The 27,437-nt window shown below is 44.7% G+C and overlaps 1 protein-coding gene across 1 annotated transcript in view; it reads right to left on the reverse strand.

Annotated features, from left to right (window-relative positions):
* The window catches only part of IQCH (IQ motif containing H), a 119,814-nt gene that overhangs the window by 57,626 nt on the left and 34,751 nt on the right, over positions 1-27,437 (reverse strand). The window contains exons 8-12 of the mRNA XM_044279371.1: positions 24,816-25,027; positions 17,348-17,890; positions 8,503-8,569; positions 4,564-4,647; positions 2,266-2,441 (exon numbers count right to left, since the gene is read on the reverse strand). Coding sequence (XP_044135306.1) covers positions 2,266-2,441; positions 4,564-4,647; positions 8,503-8,569; positions 17,348-17,890; positions 24,816-25,027 — 1,082 coding nt within the window. The remainder of the gene's footprint in view (positions 1-2,265; positions 2,442-4,563; positions 4,648-8,502; positions 8,570-17,347; positions 17,891-24,815; positions 25,028-27,437) is intronic.

Raw genomic sequence — 27,437 nt, forward strand, 5'->3', positions numbered from 1 at the left:
CTCTTCGCGTGCAAATGGATATGGTATTTATTTATTTATTTTACCCTGATTAACCCCTGAAAGACCTAAATGGTAGCCTCAGATGCCGCGATCAGCGATAAACACGGCATCTGAGGGGTTCAACTATGGTGGGCGGTGCGATCGCCGTTCCCCGTCACTGTGCCTGCTACACGCAAAGAAATGCGCTTCGTGACAAAGTCATTCGTCAAGAAGCAAATTTCTTTGGGATATTTGGCAAAGCAGCCAAATAGAATTTTCCATAACTTCGCTCATCTCCAATAATAAGACTAGGAAATCTGGGAGTGCGATTCCCATAATGATATCAGTATAGTAATACTATATTAGTAATGCTTGTGGAGATTTACATGCGTTGGTTTCATGATCATTTATCCTTATTGAAGTATAGGAAAAACAACACAAGTAAAAAACATACACCTCCCTGAAAAAAACTGGATTTTATAAAATTCCATTTACTATATTGGCCAAGCTGAAGATAAAAGGTATGAATGGAACAACCTTATGTAATAATGTACCACATCCCACATTATAAAATATTATAATAATAGATCATTCAGCATCTGATTTCAACACGGTATCAGCCACAAGCTGCTGCAAAGTCTCTCACCACTAGTGGGCGCCAGCCACAACCAATTTCATGTCTTCATACAGGGCTATGATGCTCTCTTCTCATATCAGACACTCCTATGAATATCACTAGTGTAGGGTACAGAGAATGTAGCTCTATTTCTACAAATAAACTTCATATTTCTACAGATATACTAAATAAAACTAATCTTTACTAAAATATATTAGGTAAAAAGTAATAATTATAATAATATTTATTTGTTTATATATATAATTTTGTTAATAGTAATAACTCAAATGATATTTCATGCCATAATAAAATGCACATAATTCATTCCTGAAAAGACTTCTTGAGTAGGATTTTTTTAAATGATGGAAAAGGAAGATTTTTTATTTATTTAAACTTTTTATCTATATATTTTTGCTTTTGCCAGTGCGATAAAGAAGACCTATAAATAATGCACCAACCAAAATTTACTATAAAAATAAGATTTTTAGAGAATACATTTTATTAAAATAGAATAAAAAATAGTGCCCCTGAAGAAGCCAACGGCGAAATGCGTTGGGGGGTATTTTTCGTTGTTTGCCATGATTTTGTGCATGCTTTCTTAGTCTTTTCTGTACTGTAGCTGCAGCGGTTTGTGTATTACTATCTGCCTTCATTATAATATACAACCCTTTCCACTTGGCGACCTTTTTAATATTGCCTCTTTTGTATGCCCTCATGCTTTTTTTTGCATTTATTATTATTATGTAATTATTTCCTATGCCCACTGCAGACTTCTCGCGTGGATACTTCTTTTCTTTTTTACTATTTCTATTATATTATAACAAGATACATTCAATAAAATGAGTATTTTTACAGTTGGTGCCTTATTTATAGGTGTTCTTTCCCATTATAGCGTTGGCAGCATTTCTTTCATTATAGTTAAGCCCTCTTTATCGGAAAACCTAGTAAAGACATAAAAAAACTATATACAGCGAAACCTCTCTAAAACACCACCTCTTTCTCCAGTCTAGATTTTCAGTTCCACCATATATTATGCCTACTGACCATCTTCTACCAGAGGACCACCCCCTTATAGAAGACCACTTTCAGTGCAATTTTGGGTGGGTCGTCTCCAAGAGGTTTGGCTGAGCCACGGAGACCTGTCGTTGGCAGTTTGAATGGCTCTATCTCTAGTTCATTACTCTGCTTAGCCATCAAAAAACTCCATGATTGATCCGTGGCTGAGTGGTGACCTCTGCTGTAGTTGAGCTCCTTAAATTGATAAAAGCTGTTGAGGTGATGCTATAATCGCTCACATCTTTAGTGCTGCAGAAATGGCCTCTGTGGGAATAGAACTAATTACTACACATCTGTATTTATTTGATCCACGCAGAATTATCCTTCTGTCGCTCGGAGAAGAGGCTGCCAGCCTTTTGTGTAACGCTAACTCATCCCATGCCGCCCTCCTGGCTTATATTGAGGCAGTAACACGGAGAGAAAATCAATTGGAGATATAAAGAGACAAAACGGGGTTCTGCGAGGGGCAGACTTCATGTAGCGGGGGGAGGGGGTCTCGGTGTTGGCAGATATTCCTGTATACGCATATAACCAGTGTAGTGGGGTATCTGGATATTAATATAAAGAGACAATCCCGACATTTATGTATGATGTTATTCGCCATAAGGACTTACAGGGAATGTGTCCACAGCCTCAGGGGTGAGAATGGTAAATCTGTCATGCAGCTCGCTGGCATCCTGGGGGTTCCCAGATAATACTGCTGCCCGCAGACCAAGAAGCTTGCGGTAATATGGCTCTGTCTCCTCATCCACTTTCACAGGGGAAATATAGATGACGTCCACGTTGGGGTCTAGAAGAGAAAAGTTGACCATAAGCGCAGGAGACACCAGGATTCCAGTACAGTTTGTGCACCCTGTGCATCCATCATGGTGCTGGTGGGGTGGAGGCACAGCTCACTTCTTACACCGGCCTCCTTTGTATGAATGGAAAATGCATTAGGTAGTTCTGGAAAGGGGATCCGGGTCAATGGAACGTAATGAGATGCATATATTACAGTGCAGGGGAATAAGATGTGAAATATTGCTGTAATTATATTCTGCTCCTTTACTGGGGGTAACAGAGAAATGGGGGACGTCATCTAGAAGGACTGGGTCTCCGTCACATCCCTCCAGCACAATATCATGAATGGGAAGGTGCTGGTTTTGTGGTCAGTTCGCATCTGCAGTAATGAAAGGGGCAATATTTTATCACGGCGTGGAGTATGAAAACGGAACACTAATTCTATCTAACATGTATCTATTTATCTAATATCTGTCTCTATCTGATATTTATCTTTCTGTCTCTATCTAATATCTGTCTATCCCATATCTATCTTCATATTTATCTATCTATCTATCTATCTATCTATCTATCTATCTCTTAATCTATCTAAGACTACTTTCACACTTGCGGCAGAGGATTCCGGCAGGCAGTTCCGTCGCCGGAACTGCCTGCCGCATCCGGCAATCCGGACACAAACGGATGAGATTTGTCAGATGGATCCGGATCCGTCTGACAAATGCATTGAAATACCGGATTCGTCTCTCCGGTGTCATCCGGAAAAACGGATCCAATATTAATTTATTTTGCATTTTTAAAGGTCTACGCATGCGCAGACCGGAAAGCCAGATCCGTTTTGCCGGAACACTTAATCTGGCACTAATACACTTTAATGTAAATTAATGCCGGATCCAGCATTCCGGCAAGTGTTCAGTATTTTTGGCCAGAGAAAAAACTGCAGCATGCTGCGGTATTTTCTCCATCCAAAAAACGAAAAAAAAAAGAGGGACTGAACTGATGCATCCTGATCCATACTGAACAGAATGCTCTCTATTCAGAATGCATTGCGGTACTTTCACACTAGCGTTATTCTTTTCCGGCATGGAGTTCCGTCCTAGGGGCTCAATACTGGAAAAGGACTGATCAGTTTTATCCCCATGCATTCTGAATGGGGGAGGCATCAGGATCCTGGGCATTTTGGGCGGAGGAAATACTGCAGCATGCTGTGGTATTATCTCCGTCCAAAATTCCGGATCAGTTGCCGGAATGCTGGATCTGGCATTAATTTACATTAAAATGTATTAGTGCCGGATCCAGCATTAAAAATACCACAATGCTGGATCGTATTTTTTATGCTGGATCCGGCATTGCGGTATTTTTAATGCTGGATCCGGCACTAATTTGTCATATGGTCAAACGGATCAGTTTCAAATTTTTTTCCCACATTTTTACCGATCTGCGCATGCGCAGATCGGTGAAAATGTGGGAAAAAAATTTGAAACGGATCCGTTTGACCGTATGACAAACGGAGAGACGGATCGGTTCTTGCAATGCATCAGAAATGGGGCAGGAATGGATGCGGAGAGCACACTATGTGCTCTCTGCATCCGCATTTCCGGAGAGTGGCCCCGCTAAAAATATAGAACATGTCCTATTCTTGTCCGCAATGCGGACAAGAATAGGCAGTTTTATGGGGGGTGCTGGCCGATGTATTGCGGATCCACAATACACCGCGGACGTTTGAATGGACCCTTAGGATAAAACTGATCCGTTTTTTTTCCGGTATTGAGCTCCTGTGACAGAAGTCAATATCGTAAAACAAAATCACTAGTGTGTAGTACCCTACTTCTGTCATTATCTATCTATCTATCTATTAATTATTATTCGTAGCTGACATTTCATATAGCAATTAATTTCAACCCCTTGTAATATTACCAGATGCATGACTGTCCGTAGCTCCTCTTCTCGCTCCTGCTCTATACTCCATCCATATCTCCATCCACTCCTTGCTTTATGTAACTGCGCCCTGTAATTACTCCTATTGCTCCATTGCCCACAGCAAACTATTTCACACACCATTTCTCATTTTCAAGTCAAATAAATAACAGCCTGGATATCCTTCCGCACCGACCTGACCGCGGAGATTCAATCACCTGTTATGTCGCATAGTCGCCCTATCTGCAGGTTCTGCTGGATATGCAGGTCGTGGGTTCGTGTTCTCTGTTTCTCCGTATAGCCTGAAATCGACAAGAATTAATCAGTAAAGGGGTCCTCCGCTTTGGACAGTACCTACTTGTTAGGGGCTCATGCACACGAACATATTTTCTTTCCATGTCCGTTTCGTTTTTTTTTTGCGGACCATATGCGGAACCATTCAGTACAATGGGTCCGCAAAAAAAACGGAAGTTACTCCGTGTGCATTCCATTTCCGTATGTCCGTTCTGCAAAAAAAAGAACATGTCCTATTATTGTCCGCATTACGGACAAGGATAGTACTGCTCTATGAAGGGCCAGCTGTTCAGTTCCGCAAAATACGGAATGCACACAGATGTCATCCGTATTTTTTGCGTATCCGTTTTTGCGGACCGCAAAATACATACGGTCGTGTGCATGAGCCCATAGAGAGTTGTTTTTTTTAAACCGGACCATAAATGTTCCTAATTTCCCTGCAGCGCCCCCACAGGGGAAATGGAGCATTACTCCGAGTCCATTTTAAGCAGTAGGCTGCCTGTTTAATGCAGGACAAGCCAGGTCCTCCACAGCAGGAGACACTCTTTATAACCGCTATCCAATCTGGCCTAGAGACCCCATCTCTATTAACTCCGTATTCCCCGGTGGTGTCTATGATAATGGCTTTTCTAACCCCCCTTAGTAACAGTCTACACACTGTGTAATCCCAGTCCTGAGCACCAATAGTGCATAGCGCTAAAAGTATTTTACATTTTTGGGGAAAAATAATATGTGCCATGTTTAAGAGGTCATGATGTCATTTTATGGAGCAGAGCCCAGCAATGTACGGCTATGATAGAGAAGGGGACTGAGTATACCAGCGATGGCACTTGTGTACTCTAACATTAGTCATGTCCTAGTTCTAGGACACCGTGTGCACACAGAGATAGGACTACCATAACAAGGAGATTACCATGGAAAAATATTCCAGTCTAATCAGCAATGACTACAAATTGGTTTAGCTTTTTCCCAGTAACACTCCCTGGCCTTCGGTTGTGTCCGGATGAGTTTCATTCACTTGCAATACCAGTCACAACCTATGGAGAAGAGTGGCGCTGGTTCTGGAAACAGGTGCTTTTTTTTTCTTTCTAATTCTGATGAACCCGTTTAGCAAATACAGTTCATTAAGCATATCAGATAGATTCTCAGAGCCAAATGAACCAAAACGATTTACTGTATTCATCACAAGGTTTCATTACAATCAAACCATCAATGGCCACTATCCAATCAGTGCTGCCAGTGTCAGACTATGCACACCCTTAACTGGTAACACCCATCTGGACCTTCACTACAAACTGCTAGTAATTCATTCATAACTTCTATTAGCCACCTCTCCGGCCACTATCCAACCAGTGCTGCCAGTGTCAGACTATGCAGGGGCACACCCTCAACTGGTAACACCCATCTGGACCTTCACTACAAACTGCTAGTAATTCATTCATAACTTCTATTAGCCACCTTTCCGGACACTATACAATCAGTGCTGTCAGTGTCAGACTATGCAGGTGCACACCCCCAACTGGTATCACCCATCTGAACCTTCACTGTACACTGCAGATAATTCATACATAACTTCTACTAGCTACTTTTCCGGACACTACCCAATCAGTGCTGCCAGTGTCAGGATGTGCAGGGGAAGACTCATTTGAGTCGAAACGTCGCACTGCAATGATGTTGCCTGGTGAATAAACACATTTGATTCTTTGAAATTATAAGGAGTGCTACGGATCTCTTTTGGATACTAATACTGGGACCACTGAGCCAAGGCCCCTATACTGCGTGCACCCACAAATACCTTTTGAGGATCTAACGTTTGTAGGATTACCTCCTATGGATGGACTTTAACCTAATTAGGTAACGTAGTGCTTCTCCGATCTATCTTTTTGTAGGATGTGCAGGGGCACACCTCCAACTGGTATCACCCATCTGAACCTGCACTGTACACTGCAGATAATTCATACATAACTTCTATTAGCCACATCTCCGGACACTACCCAATCAGTGCTGCCAGTGTCAGACTGTGTAGGAGCACACTTTCAAATGGTATCACCCAGTTGGACCTTTACTGCAAACTGCTAGTAATTCATTCACTTGTAGTAGCCACCTCTTCTGACGCTATCCAATCAGTGGTAACACCCATCTGGACCTTCACTGCAAACTGATAGTAATTCATTCATAACTTCTATTAGCCACCTCTCCTGACACTAACCAATCAGTAATGCCAGTGCCAGACTATGCAGGGGCACACCCCCAACTGGTATCCCCCATCTGAATCTTGGCCACCTCTCCTGACACTATCCAATCAGTGATGCCAGTGTCAGACTATGCAGGGGCACACCCCCAACTAGTATGCCCCATCTGAACCTTAGCCACCTCTCGGGACACTATCCAATCAGTGCTGCCAGTGCCTGACTGTGCAGGGGCACACCTCCAAATGGTATCACCCAGTTGGACCTTCACTGCAAACCTCTAGTAATTAATTCATACCTTGTAGTAGCCACCTCTTCTGACACTATCCAATCACTGGTAACACCCATCTAGACCTTCACTGCAAACTATCCAATCACTGGTAACACCTATATAGACCTACAATGCAAACTATCCAATTCATTCATAACTTGTAGTAGCCACCTCTTCTGACACTATCCAATCAGTGCCAGACTGTGCAGGAGCACACCCCTAACTGGTAACACCCATCTGGACCTTAATTTCAAACTGCTAGTAACTCATAACTTATAGTAGGACTAAAAGAGGACTGCCACAACAGATACGAATAGATGCTGTAGAACTGTTAATACATGGGGAATGCTAGTAGTTACTAAAAACAGACATGTCAGGAGAGGGGACTGCTCCTCTTTAAGATGTATTTTACTTTGCTAAGTCACTTGTACCACGTGCTAATACCTACACTAGTAACCCAGATACCAAGCAGAGATCAGCCGGCATTCCTATACATCTACTCACCGAGCGGTGGGGGGGGGGAGGTCTCCCCGGGGGCCCCTGCACACCTATTTGCCTGCACTTTGCGCCGGAAACCTCTTTTAAGTTCCTCCAATTCATAAATGTAATTAAATAATTACATTAGTGCTAATTAACATGAAACTGCAGATTATTTAAGCGCAAAAAACACTATTCAACTTCTTAATTATTCTTGTTCACACAGCATTTCCTCTTGCTCGCGCGCCCTAGGTGCAGATAAAGCAGCCCATCTGCTGGTAATTAGAACTAAATAATTTCCGACAATGTAGCTTATCATTTTGACTGCACATTTGATTAAAAAGAGTGCACAAGCAATATCCCAAAGCGCCAGCGCGAGGATTTGGGGGGGGGGGGGGGGAGCGGGCGAAGGGGGTACCTGACCCCAGGGGCTACATTTAGGCGAACGTTTGGAATAGTCGGAAAAGCAGCCACCTAGGCGGTAACACAAACACAAGCCCCGCGGTGACACACGGGCGTTATACAAGCCGATAAGCGGGGCGCGCAATCGGCGTACACGCACTATCCACACGGAAGGGCGGACAATGCACATGTAGTCACACGGCTCTGTTCATTACGCACATACACGCAGAAGTTTCTTAACTCATTTCACACAGATGAAAAGCAAATTATAGGAAATGGCCCCTCGGCTGCTCATCTCCCTCCTTTATCCCCCACATCCCATAATGAGTTTATTTGTTTAACTCCCCGAATTAAACGCCGCTTCTAGTGCGGGCCTGGTAATATCACTCTCATCATGTCGAGAACATTTTCCTGCAGAGACCCATCTGAATAAGAGAAGGTCCCCGCGCTGAACTCAATCAGGGAAGCGTAATGTGCTGGGTAATAGAGGTGGTTGATAGATCTGGAGGCTAAGAGCTCTTTACCTAATGATGGGATATGGATAATGCTCCTCCTGCACGTCCTGATGTGATTCCAGTTGGATGCCAGATGCTAAAAAATCAAGGGAAGAGCAATGAGTGAGAGAGGCAGTCTGGAACACACTTATCGGAGAGGGCGAGGGGGGTCTTAAGCTTCCTTCCCTTCATCCTGCCGTACGGTTAATCCAAGCTTAAATTATATTAATTGATTTAATTATATGCTTTAAAAACATCTCCGCACACCCACCCCCCCTCCCCCTCCCCAATTAATTTAATTAGGAGGCTGCATGATGCGGCTGGCGAGGGGAGATTAAGGCCGTATTCGCTTTAATTAAAAGAATATGAATTAACACGGAAAGTGTGGGGTGGGGGGTGTGGGGGGGGGGTAGGTGGGAGGTAAAGCAAATATAAATTAAATGGTGCGCACTAATTAAAAGGCCGTGTTAAATACTTCTTGACAGAGCAATGACAGCACAGAGGTGTTTAATCCCCCCCCCCCCAGTAAGTGAGGAGAGGTTTGATACCGCAACGTACACAGGCTGTTCCTCTCCGAGATGTTAGACTGTCTCTGCGCCATTAGCTTTCAACATCTGGTTGATGGTGACCCTACAAATCACACCGCCCACCCGCGGTCACAACCGTATAAACCTATCCTCCCCACTATGGAAAGGTTCACATCCTAAGGGCTAATGCGCATGAACCTGTGCGCCCCCATGCCCGTGTTGCGGACAGCAATTAGCGGCTCGCAATACACTGGCACCGGCTGTGTGACCGATGTTTGCGGATGCGGACCCATTCACTTGAATGGGTCTGTGATCCGCGAGATTCAGTCTGCACTGCAAAAAAATTGAAAATGTTCTATTTTTTGGGGGCACAGAGGCACGGACCGAAATCCCACAGAAGCGCTCCGTAGTGCTTCAGTGGGCTTCCACTCCGTGCCTCTGGTCCTCGCCGCTCCGTATCTTACGGATTGCGGGCCGCAATACAGGCCACACACGTTCGTGTGCATGAGCCCTTACTGGCGGGACTGGAGCAGGTGCAGGTAGGCAGCGTCGGACTGGCCCACCAGGGTGCCAGAGGATCCTCCAGTAGGTCCATGCTACAGTGGGCCCCAAAGGTCCAGCAGAAAATATTACATTTGGAGCTGCCTTCAGAGCCAATCCCTGGCCACTAGGGTCTATATGTATGAATCCAAACCTATTAGACTTTATTATTGATATGGGGTTGGGCCCCAAGAATAATTTCTTCTGGTGGTCCCGAGGAACCTCAGTCCATCTTTGCAGGTAGGTATGTCTGTGCACATTGATGTGGATGGTGATTTGGATACAGTCAGTGATCCTATGACAAGGCTGAAAAGGGTCAAAGCCAGTGCAGGATGTGTTGTTGAGAGGCAGCATCTACTGGCTTCTGATTGCATTTTTTATGTATATTGAAGGTTTTTTATGTTCTACATTTGATAATCCTCCAGGGAGGGACTGGGAACTTAATGTGGCCCTGAAAATATAAATAAAATAAAAGTGGCCCCCTGTCATAGGCGGGTCCAAATTGACAGAAGGCAGGGCCAACATAAGTAGGCGAGGCCAGCAATACTCTAGGCAGCACATAATACCACCCCAACAGAAACAAATACCACAGTTTGGCATAAAATATTGCCATCCCCACTGCAGTATTCAACTGTATCTCCATCCTAAGGACAGCAATACAGTTGAATGCTGGAGGGCACTTTCCACCACCGACCAGATGCGTAAGTACCTGATGCTGAGAGCATCATATTGTTCGGTACTTGGAGGAGGGCTTGGGCAGCCCTGGGCATTGGTCCACCTGGAAATTTCCCTGTAGGGTCTATGGCCAGTCTGCCCTGTAAATTCTTCCTTTAGGGCATGCTCCCATGTCATGGACTTGTTACACCCCTAGACATTAGAGACTTGGTGTTAATTAAAAGTATTTAAGGCTTTAATGATGCTGATACATTTTTTCAAAAAAAAAAAAATATTATTCCCTGACAACCCCAATAAATCCAGAACATGTGAACGAGCCCTTAAAGAGAACAATGACAGAGGTTGTATCAACAGGACAAGTCACCAAACCGGCTTGGATCCAGCTTTGGAAACCACTGGTGATGAGACGTGACCACCGAGGGAAGCGGCTGCTAAGTATACATTACCTGCTGGTCCCTCAAATGAAAGGCCAACCATATAATGCATGGACGGACCAAGGTCCAAGAGTGAGAGCCACAATATGTCACTAGCTCACCGTTTTGGTTTGCGGAGGGGGTTCAGAATGTATGATATTAGAACATGTGATAAGGGGTTGAATAATGAACATAATTTGGTGGGTACTATCTCTTCTTGAGGAGAGAGCGCCTTAGTCGGCGTGAGGAGACTTATAGGCCATACATGCTCCTCTGGAATTTTGGGGAAAAAAGGGATGCAAATGAGCTCTTGGCCGTGAACCTCTTTGCACAATCAAAGATCTCTGTGTAGCACTGTAGCCACTAAACTGAATGGGGTCACAGTGCGATTCGCAAGTTGCCGCAACCCCAGGATCACAAAAAATTCAGCAGTGTTTGAATTTTTTGGGGGCGATTCTGGGGTCAAGGTTGCAGGAACTTGCAAGTCACACTGTGAACCCACTCCGTTCAATGGCTGCAGCGCTACACCGCAATCCCTGGTCGTGCAACAAATGTCACGGCCAAGATTGAATGATCTGTGTACTTTCCGTCTGTATGTCCGTTCCGCAAAAGACAGAACATATCCTGTTCATGGCGGACCAAGTCAATGGGTCTTCAAAATAACAAAAACAGATGCAACACGAATATCATCTGTATTTTGCGGATCAGCGTTTTGCAGACCGTAAAATGCATAGTCATGTGAATGTACCCTTAAAGGGAGACATTTTTGTGATCTGTTAGGCCATACCGGTGTTTCAGATTTGCCTCCACAGATTGGTAAACATCAGGGGTGCACCACCAATGAGGCCAGGTGAGGAGATCATCTCAGGCAGCACCAGGAAGGGGCAAGAGGGGTGCAGCAGAAGGGCCATGGGCAATGAGCGCTTTTATTGTGGCAAAGGGGTTAGATTAAGAAATTGGCATCATCGGCAGGGGCGCTGTTTCAGTTTTCGCCTCAGGCAACAGAAAGTCTAGGTGCACCCCTGGTGAACATCTTTCCTGGGACGGTCATAGATCCCGCTGGATCTATGAATATGGTTCCATTTTTTTCTGCCGCCTCTACCGCTTGACAAGAGAACATGCCCTAAAACAAAGACGTGTAGAGCCCGAACAAGAAAAAGAGATCAGGAATAAAATTCTGCAGGAAGCTCTGGAATAAAATAGAAAAATAAAAAAATTGGCCACAATTAAAACCTGGAGTAAAGCCAAAGAGAAGGGCTGAAATGTACATTAAATGTCAATTTATGATTATGTTGCTTTAGGGCACACTTCCGCTGAGGAATGGTGCGCCAATTTATGCTCGTTTTGTCACATTAATTTATTTTCATATTTGGGTATTTATTAATTGCCTAGATAACGTGGGAGTGGATAATTAAGCACATGCTGCACTTAGACGTACAGAGCGACTGAGGGATTCTTCTGTGCAAACATCCGAACCAGCGGAAATTGCAATATTTAAAGCGACTCCCATTGGTTACATAGCCAGCAAATGGCAAATCCAGCACCATATCTCTATTAGGGCTTATTCAGGGCTCGTGCACACGACCGTGGTTCTTGTCCGCATCTGATCCGCATTTGTTTCGGATAGAATGAGGACCCATTCACTTCAATTGAACTGCAAAAGATGCGGAAAGCACACAGTGTGTCCGCTCCGTAGCCCCACAAAAAAATAGACCATGTCCTATTCTCGTCTGTTTTGCGGACAATGATAGGACATTTGTGAGAGAGTGAATAAAGAATACCTGCAGGCTCCCGGGCGGTATCTAGGCTTTGCGGATCTGCAATTTGTGGACCGCAAAACAGGCTACAGTCGTGTGCATGAGCCCTGAGACGGACTATTTCTCCATCCGGGTGAAGCCCAACAGACAGCAACTGGACTGAACAAGTCAAAGGGTTAATTCACATGAGCAATTTTCTACACAGACCAGCAGCTGTAACGCCTCATTCATATGTCTGTGCTGAAATCCATGATAAGATGGTTAGAGATTCATCCGTGAAGGATCCGTGTTTGGTCCCTGTGTCACCCGTGTTTCACGGACACTGCACAGATGAAAATGGATTTTCATAGCATCTCCTCCTAATGGTCGTGAAACATGGATGAAACAGGAAAGGCTTCCGTGTTGTGCCTGTGTTTTTCAGGGACCCATAGACTATAATGGGCAACACAGACAAAATAGAGCATGCTCCCGTGATACAACCACGGACCGAGCTAAAACACGGATGTATGAATACACACATTAAATTGAATGGGCATGTGTGCGGTCTGTGGAGAACACGTGCAGCATACGTCCTTGAATCACTGACATGTGAAGGAGGCATAAGACTCAAAGGCCTGTGAGAAAGATGGGGCCACACATGAATGTCATGGATGGACTCATCTGTGTAAGGCTTCATGCACACGGCTCTATCCGTTTTTGCCGCCTGCACATCACGGATCCGCAAAACACGGATACCAGTGTGCATCCCGCATTTTCCCTTCCGCAGGTCCTTCAGTTTGTGAAACAGTGATGTCACAGTACAGGGATAATGAAGACAGTGATGTCACAGTACAAAAACACACAGTGATGTCACAGTACACGTATAATAAAGACAGTGATGTCACAGTACAGGGATAATAAAGACTGTGATTAGAGATGAGCGAATTTCATATTTTGAAATTCGTTCAAGCTTCGTTTGGTGGCAAAAGCAGAATTGTGTTATGGATTCAGTTACCACAGACCATAATGCAATTCTATAACGGAATGCATAACATAATGCCTTTAGAGGCATTCCGTTATTCATTCCGTCATAATAAAAGTTTATAGGCTACAAAACTGATCCGTCCCGTTTCCGTTAGGAGTCCTCTCCTGCATAACAGAAACAGGACGGATCCGTTTTGCAGCCCATAGACTTTTATTATGATGGATTGAATAACGAAATGCCTCTAAAGGCCTTCTGTTATGCATTCCATCATAGAATTGCGTTATGGTCCGTGGTAACGGAATCCATAACGCAATTCACCTTTTACTAGTAAATGAAGCGTGAACGGATTTCATAACCTGAAATTCGCTCATCTCTAACTGTGATGTCACAGTACAGGAACACACAGTGATGTCACAGTACAGGAACACACAGTGATGTCACAGTACAGGAACACACAGTGATGTCACAGTACAGGAACACACAGTGATGTCACAGTACAGGAACACACAGTGATGTCACAGTACAGGAACACACCGTGATGTCACAGTACAGGAACACACAGTGATGTCACAGTACAGGAACACACAGTGATGTCACAGTACAGGGATAATAAAGGCAGTGATGTCACAGAATAGGAATAATAGACAAAGTAATATTGCAATAAACACATTGATGTCACAGTACAAGAACACACAGTGATGTCACAGTACAGGAACACACAGTGATGTCACAGTACAGGAACACACAGTGATGTCACAGTACAGGAACACACAGTGATGTCACAGTACAGGAACACACAGTGATGTCACAGTACAGGAACACACAGTGATGTCACAGTACAGGAACACACAGTGATGTCACAGTACAGGAACACACAGTGATGTCACAGTACAGAAACACACCGTGATGTCACAGTACAGGAACACACAGTGATGTCACAGTACAGGAACACACAGTGATGTCACAGTACAGGAACACACAGTGATGTCACAGTACAGGAACACACAGTGATGTCACAGTACAGGAACACACAGTGATGTCACAGTACAGGAACACACAGTGATGTCACAGTACAGGAACACACAGTGATGTCACAGTACAGGGATAATAAAGGCAGTGATGTCACAGAATAGGAATAATAGACAAAGTAATATTGCAATAAACACATTGATGTCACAGTACAAGAACACACAGTGATGTCACAGTACAGGAACACACAGTGATGTCACAGTACAGGAACACACAGTGATGTCACAGTACAGGAACACACAGTGATGTCACAGTACAGGAACACACAGTGATGTCACAGTACAGGAACACACAGTGATGTCACAGTACAAGAACACACAGTGATGTCACAGTACAGGAACACACAGTGATGTCACAGTAGAGGAACACACAGTGATGTCACAGTACAGGGATAATAAACACAGTGATGTCACAGTACAGAAACACACAGTGATGTCACAGTACAGAAACACACAGTGATGTCACAGTACAGAAACACACAGTGATGTCACAGTACAGGAACACACAGTGATGTCATAGTACAGGAACACACAGTGATGTCACAGTACAGGAACACACCGTGATGTCACAGTACAGGAACACACCGTGATGTCACAGTACAGGAACACACAGTGATGTCACAGTACAGGAACACACAGTGATGTCACAGTACAGGGATAATAAACACAGTGATGTCACAGTACAAAAACACACAGTGATGTCACAGTACAGGAACACACAGTGATGTCACAGTACAGGAACACACAGTGATGTCACAGTACAGGAACACACAGTGATGTCATAGTACAGGAACACTCAGTGATGTCATAGTACAGGAACACTCAGTGATGTCATAGTACAGGAACACTCAGTGATGTCACAGTACAGGAACACACCGTGATGTCATAGTACAGGAACACTCAGTGATGTCAAAGTACAGGAACACACAGTGATGTCACAGTACAGGAACACACCGTGATGTCACAGTACAGAAACACACCGTGATGTCACAGTACAGAAACACACAGTGATGTCACAGTACAGAAACACACAGTGATGTCACAGTACAGGAACACACAGTGATGTCACAGTACAGGAACACTCAGTGATGTCACAGTACAGGAACACACAGTGATGTCACAGTACAGGAACACACCGTGATGTCACAGTACAGAAACACACCGTGATGTCACAGTACAGAAACACACCGTGATGTCACAGTACAGAAACACACAGTGATGTCACAGTACAGAAACACACAGTGATGTCACAGTACAGGAACACACAGTGATGTCACAGTGCAGGAACACACAGTGATGTCACAGTGCAGGAACACACAGTGATGTCACAGTACAGGAACACACAGTGATGTCACAGTACAGGGATAATAAACACAGTGATGTCACAGTACAAAAACACACAGTGATGTCACAGTACAGGAACACACAGTGATGTCACAGTACAGGAACACACCGTGATGTCACAGTACAGAAACACACCGTGATGTCACAGTACAGAAACACACAGTGATGTCACAGTACAGAAACACACAGTGATGTCACAGTACAGGAACACACAGTGATGTCACAGTACAGAAACACACCGTGATGTCACAGTACAGGAACACACAGTGATGTCACAGTACAGGAACACACAGTGATGTCACAGTACAGGAACACACAGCGATGTCAAAGTACAGGAACACACAGTGATGTCACAGTACAGGAACACACAGTGATGTCACAGTACAGGAACACACAGTGATGTCACAGTACAGGAACACACAGCGATGTCACAGTACAGGAACACACAGTGATGTCACAGTACAGGAACACACAGTGATGTCACAGTACAGGAACACACAGTGATGTCACAGTACAGGAACACACAGTGATGTCACAGTACAGGGATAATAAACACAGTGATGTCACAGTACAAAAACACACAGTGATGTCACAGTACAGGAACACACAGTGATGTCACAGTACAGGAACACACAGTGATGTCACAGTACAGGAACACACAGCGATGTCACAGTACAGGAACACACAGCGATGTCACAGTACAGGAACACACAGTGATGTCACAGTACAGAAACACACAGTGATGTCACAGTACAGGAACACACAGTGATGTCACAGTACAGGAACACACAGTGATGTCACAGTACAGGGATAATAAACACAGTGATGTCACAGTACAAAAACACACAGTGATGTCACAGTACAGGAACACACAGTGATGTCACAGTACAGGAACACACAGTGATGTCACAGTACAGGAACACACAGTGATGTCACAGTACAGGAACACACCGTGATGTCACAGTACAGAAACACACAGTGATGTCACAGTACAGGAACACACAGTGATGTCACAGTACAGAAACACACCGTGATGTCACAGTACAGGAACACACAGTGATGTCACAGTACAGAAACACACCGTGATGTCACAGTACAGGAACACACAGTAATGTCACAGTACTGGCATAACGCACACAAGAATAATGCAAAAAGTAACTCTGCAGTGAAGGGATAATGCAAACAGAAAGGGTGACCATGGGGTTCTATAGTAAAACTATTAAGATCAGGAAACACAGTTTACATAATGTGTCTGAATGGAAATGGCCCCCCCTAATTGTTGGACCCCATAGCAAATACTATGGGGGTCATTTATTATCCCGAAATACACCTATATTTTAGGCGCAGATTGCTGCGCAGCGGTTAGCAAATAACAAAAGTCAGCAGGGTCAAAATCACATGAAAAATACAGCAAAAACTAAATGCATTGTGTGACAAGGGTATAGCTCTCATACAGCAAACATCTGGTCAACGCCAAGTAACTAAAATGTTTAAAATGTTTAAAACAAATGACAAAAATACACCATAATTTCTCTTTTACACACTAAAATCTAATGAAGGAAAATGAAATACACCTTTCCTTTAAAATCAGTAAATGCACATTAGTGGAAATCCAGCATTTGCTCACCTTGGCTCGGGTTCGGAAGTTCTGTACGTGACGTTCCCTGGACTCTTGTAGCATCTTCTTTACACGGGATCTTTGTACATGCAGGAGCCAAGCAATTGCAAGAACGCCGGCGGCCCACCTCTGCCGTCGATAAGCTAGATACGCCACTCTCTCTCTGTAGCCTCGCCACGTGGCCTGGATCTTCCGTGCCGCTGCCTCCTTCCCATCTCTTCCCTTATAACGCTGTCCAGGTCGCCCCATGAGTTTCTGAACCCAAGATCTGTTTTCTAGCACAGACAGAAGCTGGGATACTGATGGCGTCCTACCCAGCTCTTGATCTAGTGTTGCTGCTCTCATCTTGTCTCCATTTATCACTGCCGTAGGTATGGCATAGTCCTGGAGTAACCTCTGTAAGCTCTCCAAAAAGGTCGTAAAACTGCCCCAGCTGAGGCAGTAATACTGGTTAAAGGCTAGGAAGTCTTCAGCTTTGGGATCAATGACACCGTTATGGATGGTGAAGCAGTGGCCAGTATCTGGAGTAACTGGAGACAATGCCCATGCATCCTGTAAAATGGTTCAAGAACGTTACCACGAATAATGAACAAAGAAAAAAATCAGACTTGACATATTGGAGGACATTTATTATCTTGGCCTGCCTGGAATAAGATATTCACAAGTGGGGAGCAGCACAGGAGGCCATATTTGCAATTGACATAATGGAAGTCAATATACTCTATAGCATTTGTTCTACGACACATACCGTTGGTGTCTAAACTTTCACCACTGCATTTACTCATTTTGGCCTGAATTCAATTTTTTTCAATTGGCTTTTATTAAAAATGTTCAACAGTTTTTTCTTTACCGCTTTCAGTTTCACGGCATCTACAGACTAATGCTCTCTGCCTCACACTGAATCCGTTAGGGAGCTGCTCTGACAGCTCGATCTGTAGTCCTTATCTCTGAACTCCTGACAGCTCACATGCCCTCCTGATCAGTTTGATAAGAAATTAATTATAAGGAGTGTTTATCGGCTGTCGGGATTTCAGAGATAAGGGCTACCGATCAAGCTGTCAGAGAAGCTCTCAGAACAAGTCTGTAAATGTTTTTTTGAGACCCCAATGAACGTCTAAACACACGTCTGAATTCTGACATTTAGAAACAGGTGTGGATTGTTAGCATCTAGTCTAAGGAAAGCTTGATATCATTTAAAGGGGTTCTCTGGAAATTAAGAAAATGAAAATACTTAAATATGACTTGATTATAAATACATTCCCAATTACCTTTCATTAGTTATAATGGCTCATTTTGACTGGGGAGCAATCATCAGGAGAAATAAAATGGCCGCTGTCCACACAGATTCCCGTAGTGAACTCTGCTCCTTTGACCAGACCGCACGGCATTATAATGATCTATAATGCTGTGTGTGTCTGCCTGACATCATCTGTAATGGTTTGTACTCACATAAGGCCCTGAGTACAAATCATTACAGTGGAGGTCGGGCAGAGACACACAGCATTATAGATCATTATAATGCCGTGCGGTCTGGTCAAAGGAGCAGAGTTCACTACGGGAATTTCCGCTTCATTGCGCTCGTCTGAAACTGGCCTCACTGCTAAGTTTCCCTATAGATACTGTAGGCTGAGGTTTCCAGCAGCGTGATACTTTGTAATCAATTTATTGTTAAGGGACCCTTCAACAAGCAGCAGAACAACTTTAAGGGTCCATTCACACGTCCGCAGTGTATTGTGGATCCGCAAATTGCAGATCTGCGATACACCCAGCTGGCACCCCCATAGAACTGCCTATTCTTGTCCGCAATTGGGGGCGTGCTCTGGAAATACGGATGTGGAAAACACATAGTGTGCTCTCCACATCCATTCCTGCCCCATTGAGAATGAATGGGTCCGCACCCGTTCCGGATATTGCGGAACGAATGCGGACCCATTCCACGGACGTCTGACTGGATCCTAATTACATTGCTCTGTGCACAGATTAAAGGGCATCTATCAGCAGATCTGTCCCTATGACACTGGCTGACCTGTTATATGTGCACTTGGCAGCTGCAGGCATCTGTGTTGGTCCCATGTAATTATGTGCTCAGATTGATGAGAAAAAGGAAATTTGAATATATGTAAATGAGCCTGTGGGAGCAACGAGGGCATTGCTGTTACACCTAGAGGCTCTGCTCTCTCTGGAACTTCTGCGCCCTCTGTACTTTGATTGACGGGGCAAGGCATGATGAGGTTTTTACTGCCTGGCCCTGTTCGTCCTTCCTTTTGAAGGAACAGGTAGTCTGGTCCCTGCCATTAGTACCAGCGTCCTATAGGGCTAGATAGGATTCTAAGTATTCCTGCGTATGTACTCATCTAATTTTGGGGTCTTTCACTAGGAGGTGTCCATCTTCCTTCCCTAGTTCTCAGGCCTGATTCCCTGTTTCCCTCTTCCCTCCTATGCTCGGTGTGGTGTTTCTCTCCCACACCGAAACGTGACATTATAAACCACCAAAACAGTAATCTTTTGCTTGTTTGTGTGCAGCCATGGATCCTATTGCTGCACTGGCAGCTGCAAGGGCTGTCTTTGGAGGTAGTTGACCTCCGCACGACCGTCTCGCAGATGTAGAGACCACAGGCTGTTGGTCCTGGTGGTAGTGGTGGAGAGGCCTATCTGGAGCCTAAGGTTGCCCTCTCAGACAGATTTTCTGGGGGACGTAATCATTTTATTTTGTTTAGGGAGGCGTGCAAACTGTATTTTAGGCTACGTCCATGCTCATCTGGGGATGAGAAACAGCGAGTCGGTGTGGTTATTTCCTTGCTTAAGGAGGATGCGCAGTCATGGGTCGACTGAATCGTATTCTATCCGGTCGGTAGAAGATTAATTTTTGAAGCTTTGGGTCTTATCTATGATGATCCGGATCGGACCTCTCTAGCCGAAACCAAGCTGTGCGGCCTTCGTCAGGGTGATCGTTCCACTGAGATTTATTGCTCTGAGTTTAGGAGGTGGGCTACGGATACGGAGTGGAACGATCCTGCCCTCCGTGGCCAGTTTTGTCAGGGTTATCAGGACGCTTTGGCCTTTCATTAAACCCCAGTATCTCTGGAGGCTGCTATGTCTCAAGCTATATGCATTGATAGACGCCCAAGAGAGAGATATCTAGGGGCCCCCACTCTCAGGACGTACTATCACATGTTGTATCGTCCTCCTCTGACACTTTGGGTGAAGCTACTACTGGGTTTATGTCTGGGGACGAACCCATGCAATTAGGGGGAGCTACTCCTGGATCCGCTTTCAAGCATACTGGTAATAGGAAGGGAGTGTGTTTGTTTTTTCTGCAGACAGAATGGACATTTTATCAGAGTATGTCCATACATTCAACGGCAAAAAAAAAAAAAGGAGGACATTTAATTTCTCTTGGAGGGGTGAGAGAAGAATCAGAAAATGTGCATTTGTCTTTGACTGGTAGTACCCGATTTCTCCTGACTGCTGAGGTGGCGCTAGAGTCAAAAACTGTGGGGATTGAGGTGTTTATCAACAGCGGGGCTGGGGTGAACCTGATTGATGCGCCAGTTTGTCCGTATGCATAGGTTGCCACCGAGTGCATTAGAAAAAAACATTTCCGTTTTGCTATTGATTCTGCATCTGTAACTCAGAAGTGTTTATCTCAAGTGGTGCATGATATCAGATTAAGAGTGGGTGACGTTCATCAAGAAGTTATCTCGTGTTTCATGTTGGAGGGTCTCCCTGCTCCAGTCGTTCTGGGTTTACCGTGGTTAAGCAAGCACAATCCAACCATCGATTGGCAAGCTAGACAGATTCTGGATTGGGGTGATTATTGCATTGATAATTGTCTGAATACATCTTTTTCTGTTTTAACTACTATGACATTACCCTCTTTTATATCTGATTTTGCCGAAAGTATTTTCTGAAAGTGGATGCCAGGCTTTACCTCCGCATCGGGAATATGATTGTCCTATCAACCTTATTCCAGGAGCTAAATTGCCAAAATCTAGGTTGTATAACCTTTCTGGACCTGAAAGAACGGCCATGAGAGAGTATATTGCCAACAATTATGGACACATAAGACCTTCCAAATCTCCAGTGGCAGCAGGGTTCTTTTTTGTTAAAAAAAAAACAGGACGGAGGTCTTTGGCCATGTCTGGATTTCTGTGAACTCAATCGGATTACTGTCCGTGATCCTTACCCTCTTTCTTTGATTCCCGATTTGTTTAACCAGATTGTTGGTGCCAAGGTGTTCTCCAAGTTGGACTTAAGGGGGGCATATAATCTGGTCAGGATCAAGGAAGGGGATGAATGGAAGACGGCTTTTAATACTCCTGAGGGGCACTTTGAGAACCTGGTCATGCTTTTTGCTTTTTGGGTTGACCAATGTTTCTGCAGTTTTCCACATTTTGTGAATTACATTTTTCATCACCTTGTGGGGAGGTTTGTAGTCGTGTATTTGGATGTCATTCTAATTTATTCCCCAGACGTGGAGATACATCAGGATCACGTTAGACAGGTGTTACAGATCCTAATAGATAATAAATTGTACGCAAAATTAGAGAAGTGTGTTTTTGCTGTACACGAAGTGCAGTTTTTGGGCTACCTGCTGTCATCTTCGGATTTCGAATGGATCCAGAGAAAGTTCGTGCTGTATTGGACTGGGATCGACCTAAAAATCGTATGCGTTTTTTGGGGTTCACCAACTATTACATATAATTCCTAAATGAGAGTTCAGAACTGATGCTTGCCTGCGCTCTAGATTACCGGAGGTCAAAATATTATTCAGAAAGGGGTAATCCTAAAACATAACATTTATTTGTACAGATAAAATATATGGTGTCCAAAAAATAGTGTGCAAAAACGAACATTGGGGATAGAGGGTAGTGGACCCCCGATTAGTGCAATCATGAATATCCCAAATGAAAAAATACAATAAATAAAGTGCACGGCGGCACTAGTAACCAGCAAGTCCTACCGGTACCAAGGGACGGTCACCAGATCCTTCACCAAAAGCTGAAACCGTATCGTACCCATCTAAGGCCTAATGCACACGAACGTTGTTGTGTTCCGTGTCCGTTGTTCCGTTTTCTGTGATTTTCTGCGGACCCACTGACTTTCAATGGGTTCGTTGAAAACTCGGATAATGCACCATCAGTGATCCGTGTTTCCAGTCCGTCAAAAAAATATGACCTGTCCTATTTTTGTTCACGGACAACGGTTCGCGGACCCATTCAAGTCAATGGGTTCGTGAAAAAACACGGAGGCACACAAGATTGTCATCCGCGCGTCCGTGTCCGTTTTTTTCCTATAATTTTCATGGCAAACTTTTTTTTTACTTTCCTTCATGTCTGGAGATCCTACAAAAATAAAAGAAAGACACACGGAAACAAAAACGGACACGGATCACGGAACAACGGAACCCCATTTTGCGGACCGAGAAAAACAACTGTCGTGTGCATGAGGCCTTAGGATGATGTCCAGTCGACGTGAAGATGGCAATGATACACAGCTATGTAGGGTCCCTGTTCAAGCCCTATGGCTAACTAGCCATTCAGCCCTGATACTAGATGATAAGTAGCAGCCTGACCACAGGGCACTCGTCCTAACAAGGACGACCCCATCCGGAACCTGTCCCTTGGTCTAAAAATCTATATGTCCCTATATATACATGAAACACTCCCTGTCCCCCAACTATTACCGAAAATGTATTCACAACTATTCGACAATAGTATAACCCTTAACTGACATGACTAAGAAAGGGACAGATGTTTCAGTATGGTCTGATTTGGCGTTGCGAGCCTTTTCTGCGATTAAAGGGTTTCTGCCATCCCAATTTTCGCTATTAAACAGGCTGACATTAAAAAATGTCACCTGAATTTAACTCTGCATTTCTTTTGTTTAAGAATGCCCCCGTAATTTTAACTTTTATTATATGCAAATGAGCCTCTAGGAGCAAGGGGGGGGGGGGGGGGCGTTGCACTTGCTCCTATAGGCTCAGTTCGCCCACCTCATTTCCACGCCATTCTGTCTTGATTGACAGGGCCAGGCCAGCATTGGTTCTCCTGATGGCCCCGTCTGCTGGGTAAATCTTGCGCCTGCGCCGTCCCATTCAGTATTCGGTGCAGGCGCAGTGAGAAAGCCGGCTGCCGGTTTCACCTGCAGTGTGTCAAATCTCCGGGTTCAGATACTTCTGGTATCTCTGAGGAGGAACATTTTTCATCATCATTGTCATCTATATGGCTTGATGAATATGGGCAACAAGTATAAACATGTGGCTGACAGGAAACATATGAATGGTTTGGACCTAAGTGTGGGTTATTTTGTGTGGCTGTCCACAAGAAATATTAAGTTGAAGGTTCCTTCTTGGAAGTTGGGTCCAAGGTTTATTGGTCCATATAAGATCACTGCCATTATTAATCCTGTATCTTTTCGTCTTGTACTTCCTCAGGCCCGGAAAATTCATAATGTGTTTCATAAATCTTTGTTGAAAAGATATCTTGAACCTTTGGAGCCGTCTTCCTTGCAACCCGCTCCTGTCACGGTGGACGGTAGTTTGTAATTTTGTAATTTCAGATCGCCAAGATAAGTGACTCTCGAGTTCTCTGTAGATCTCTTCAGTATCTTGTTCATTGTAAGGGTTATGGACCAGAGGAGAGGATGTGGGTACCGGAATCTGACGTGAATGCCAGTCGTTTGGTGAAAGCTTTTCACAGGTCTCACCTGGATAAGGTCGGTCCTGGTTGCCCGGAGGTCACCCATAGAAGGGGGGGTACTGTCAAGGACGTACCAAGACATACGGACGTCCCGGCGACAGTGAGTGGCAGGAGATCTGTGAGACTGGCAACACATGGTTTGATCTGACAGGTTTTCCTTGTGGATCAATAGGTGTCTGTGTTGTTTCTGGTAATGGCCATACACCTTGCCTCAGGTGTTGTCTTATGTATATATGCTGTGCGGTTTATAGCTTCTGTGCCTGTGGATTATTTGTGGTTGGATCTCGGCTGAGTTCCTGGTGCTTCCATAGTCTCTTTGTAGTTAAGTCTTTCCTTTCCCTTTTGTATTTTGTTTTGGGTAGTGTGTTGCATTTCCCTATTGTTTGTATCAGGCCTGAAGGAGACTCCTGTTCGTCCTTTCTTTTGGAGGAACAGGTAGTCTTGTCCCTGCCATTAGTACCTGGGTCCGATCGGGCTAGATAGGACTCTAGGTATTCCTGTGTATTAACTCACCTACCTTTGGGGTCTGTTCATACTGGTAGTCAGTCAGGATTTTGATTAGCGTTTCCACTAGGAGGTGTCCATCTTCCTTCCCTGGTTCTTAGGCCTGATTCCCTGTTTCCCTTTTCCCTCCTATGTTCGGTGTGGTGTTTCCTTTCCACACCGAAGCGTGACAGATGCCCTTTAATGATATATTTATGGTCCTTCATCATCCCAACTACATTGTTTTCGGTGATTTCTGGATATTGAAATGACATGACTGTAGAAAAATATACCTGTGACTCTGGAGATATGTAGCCCTGCTGTTCCCTCCGCAATGCATTTGTAGATGTTCTTGTAGTTTTGGCTGACACATTATGAGGTGTTGAAGGTGTCTCCAGACCACTTTCTGGTAGCTGACTATCGGAATCATCAAAGTGGCTGTTGGCGTTCTCCTGGATGTGGTCGGCTTCAAAAGAATGGTCTTCTGTCTTGATAGAATTTCTGGCTACAATGTGGTTAAATATGCAGTGCATGAGATAACATATCAAAATCACTGCATGATTAAATAAGGAATAAACATCAGTAAAGGTAGAACCCATCAACATGTATACTAGAGACCGGGCTGGTACAAACGGCTGGCAAACTAGGGGCCCCCGAGAACTAAACAACAAGAAGAACCTGGTGGTGGAGTGGAAAAACATCCCAATAGTCTGCAGAGCACTCATTTACAATGAATGGTGAGCCCAACTATAGAAAGAACTGTGCAGCATTGATAGTGAATTGAGAGTAGAGGCGCCCTACTTTCTTTGTTGTGCAATGTTTCTATAAAACGAGCTCTGGGTTTCAATCCGACCAAGGACAACATCTGTATGGAGTTTGTATGTTCTCCCCATGTATGCATAGGTTTCCTCTGGGTACTCCAGATTCCTCCCACACTGCAAAGACATACTGATAGGGACCTTAGATTGTAAGCTCCGATGAGGACAGCGAGTTATGATAATGTCTGTAAAGCATTGTGGAATAAGTCAGCGATATATAAGTGGGTATAATAAATAAATAGTACTGTATTTTTCGCTTTATAAGATGGACTTTTTTCCCCAAAAAAGTGGGAGACAAATGGCCATGCGTCTTATAAAGAGCATACCAGTGAGCGCTTCCATTATGGAGTGGGGAGTGAAGCGCTGTGAGTGCTTTGGGTACTCAGCCTCCCTGGTCTTCCTTCTTGGGGCCGGCACTGCACTGCCCTGACCACATAAAGCATCAGGACGTAGAGCGCGCACTATGGCCTGAAGCTGCACGCAGTCAGATGACAGTGCAGTGCGGGCCGGAGAAGACAAGGGAGCACAACTTCTGCTGGAGGTGGAGAGGCGCTGCGGGTGTTCTAGCAAAGAACTCTAATTTGGGGGTCTGAAATTGAGGGTTCATTTGAGGTCTGATGTGGGTCTGACATTGTGGGCTGATCTGAGGTCTGATGGGGGTCTGACATGGAGGGTTGATCTAAGGTCTGATATGGGGGTCTGATGTGATGTTCTGATATGAGGGTCTGATGTGATGTCCTGATATTGGGGTCTGATCCGATGTCCTCATATGAGGGTCTGATCCGATGTCCTTATTTTTATGGGAGTGTGATCTGAGGATCTGATATGAGGTCTGATAAAGCGAAAAGTACGGTATATCTAAGGCTACTTTCACACTAGCGTTCGGGTGTCCGCTCGTGAGCTCCGTTTGAAGGGGCTCACGAGCGGACCCGAACGCAGCCGTCCAGCCCTGATGCAGTCTGAATGGAGCGGATCCGCTCAGACTGCATCAGTCTGGCGGCGTTCAGCCTCCGCTCCGCTCGCCTCCGCACGGACAGGCGGACAGCTGAACGCTGCTTGCAGCGTTCGGGTGTCCGCCTGGCCGTGCGGAGGCGTGCGGATCCGTGCGGATCCATCCAGACTTACAATGTAAGTCAATGGGGACGGATCCGTTTGAAGATGCCACAATGTGGCTCAATCTTCAAGCGGATCCGTCCCCCATTGACTTTACATTGAAAGTCTGGACGGATCCGTCCGAGGCTATTTTCACACTTAGCTTTTTTTAAGCTAATATAATGCAGACGGATCCGTTCTGAACGGAGCCTCCGTCTGCATTATTATGAGCGGATCCGTTCAGAACGGATCCGCCCGAACGCTAGTGTGAAAGTAGCCTAATGCACTACACACATAGGCCATTTCATCAGTCTTAAAGGGGACCTGTCACCACTCTTGACATCTCGGTTTAGGTAAATAATTGTATTCCAGATGAAATGACAATTCTGGAACATTTATTCTTATGACTCTATGTTTTGCCATTCTTCTTTTATTCTTGCTAGAGGTTTATGGATAAAGGTACAGATGGGTGTTACCAGTTGGGAGTGTGTCCCTGCACAGTCGGTCATTGTCTAATCAGTGGCGTCAGTGTCAGACTATACAGGGGCAAACCCTTAAGCGGTAACACCCATCTGTATCCATAAAATTCAACTAGGAATATCAGAAGAACGGCACAACATAGAGCATGGGCAAATTGGGAACTTAAAGTGGCCCTGCAAAAAAAACTAAAAGTGTTCCCATGTTGTAGGCGGGTCCAAATTGACAGAAGGTGGGGCAACTCAAGTAGGCAGGGCCAACATAAGCGGGCGGAGCCTGCACAACTGTAGTGAAGCACAAAATACCACCCGATCAGAACCAAATAGCACAGCGCAGCACAAAATACTGCCACCTGCACAACAGTATTCAGCAGGGCATCTGTGGCACTTGGCCAGGTGCATAAGTACATGATGCCCTTACACTAATTAATGCTTAGAGCATCCGATCGTTATGTACCTGACCGGTGGTCACCTGGGCATCAGCTCACTGGGAAATCTCCCTGTGGGGTCTATGGTCAGTCTGCCCATG

Source organism: Bufo gargarizans, chromosome 2 (assembly GCF_014858855.1).
Source record: "Bufo gargarizans isolate SCDJY-AF-19 chromosome 2, ASM1485885v1, whole genome shotgun sequence".
In the NCBI taxonomy this organism is placed as follows: Eukaryota; Metazoa; Chordata; class Amphibia; order Anura; family Bufonidae; genus Bufo; species Bufo gargarizans.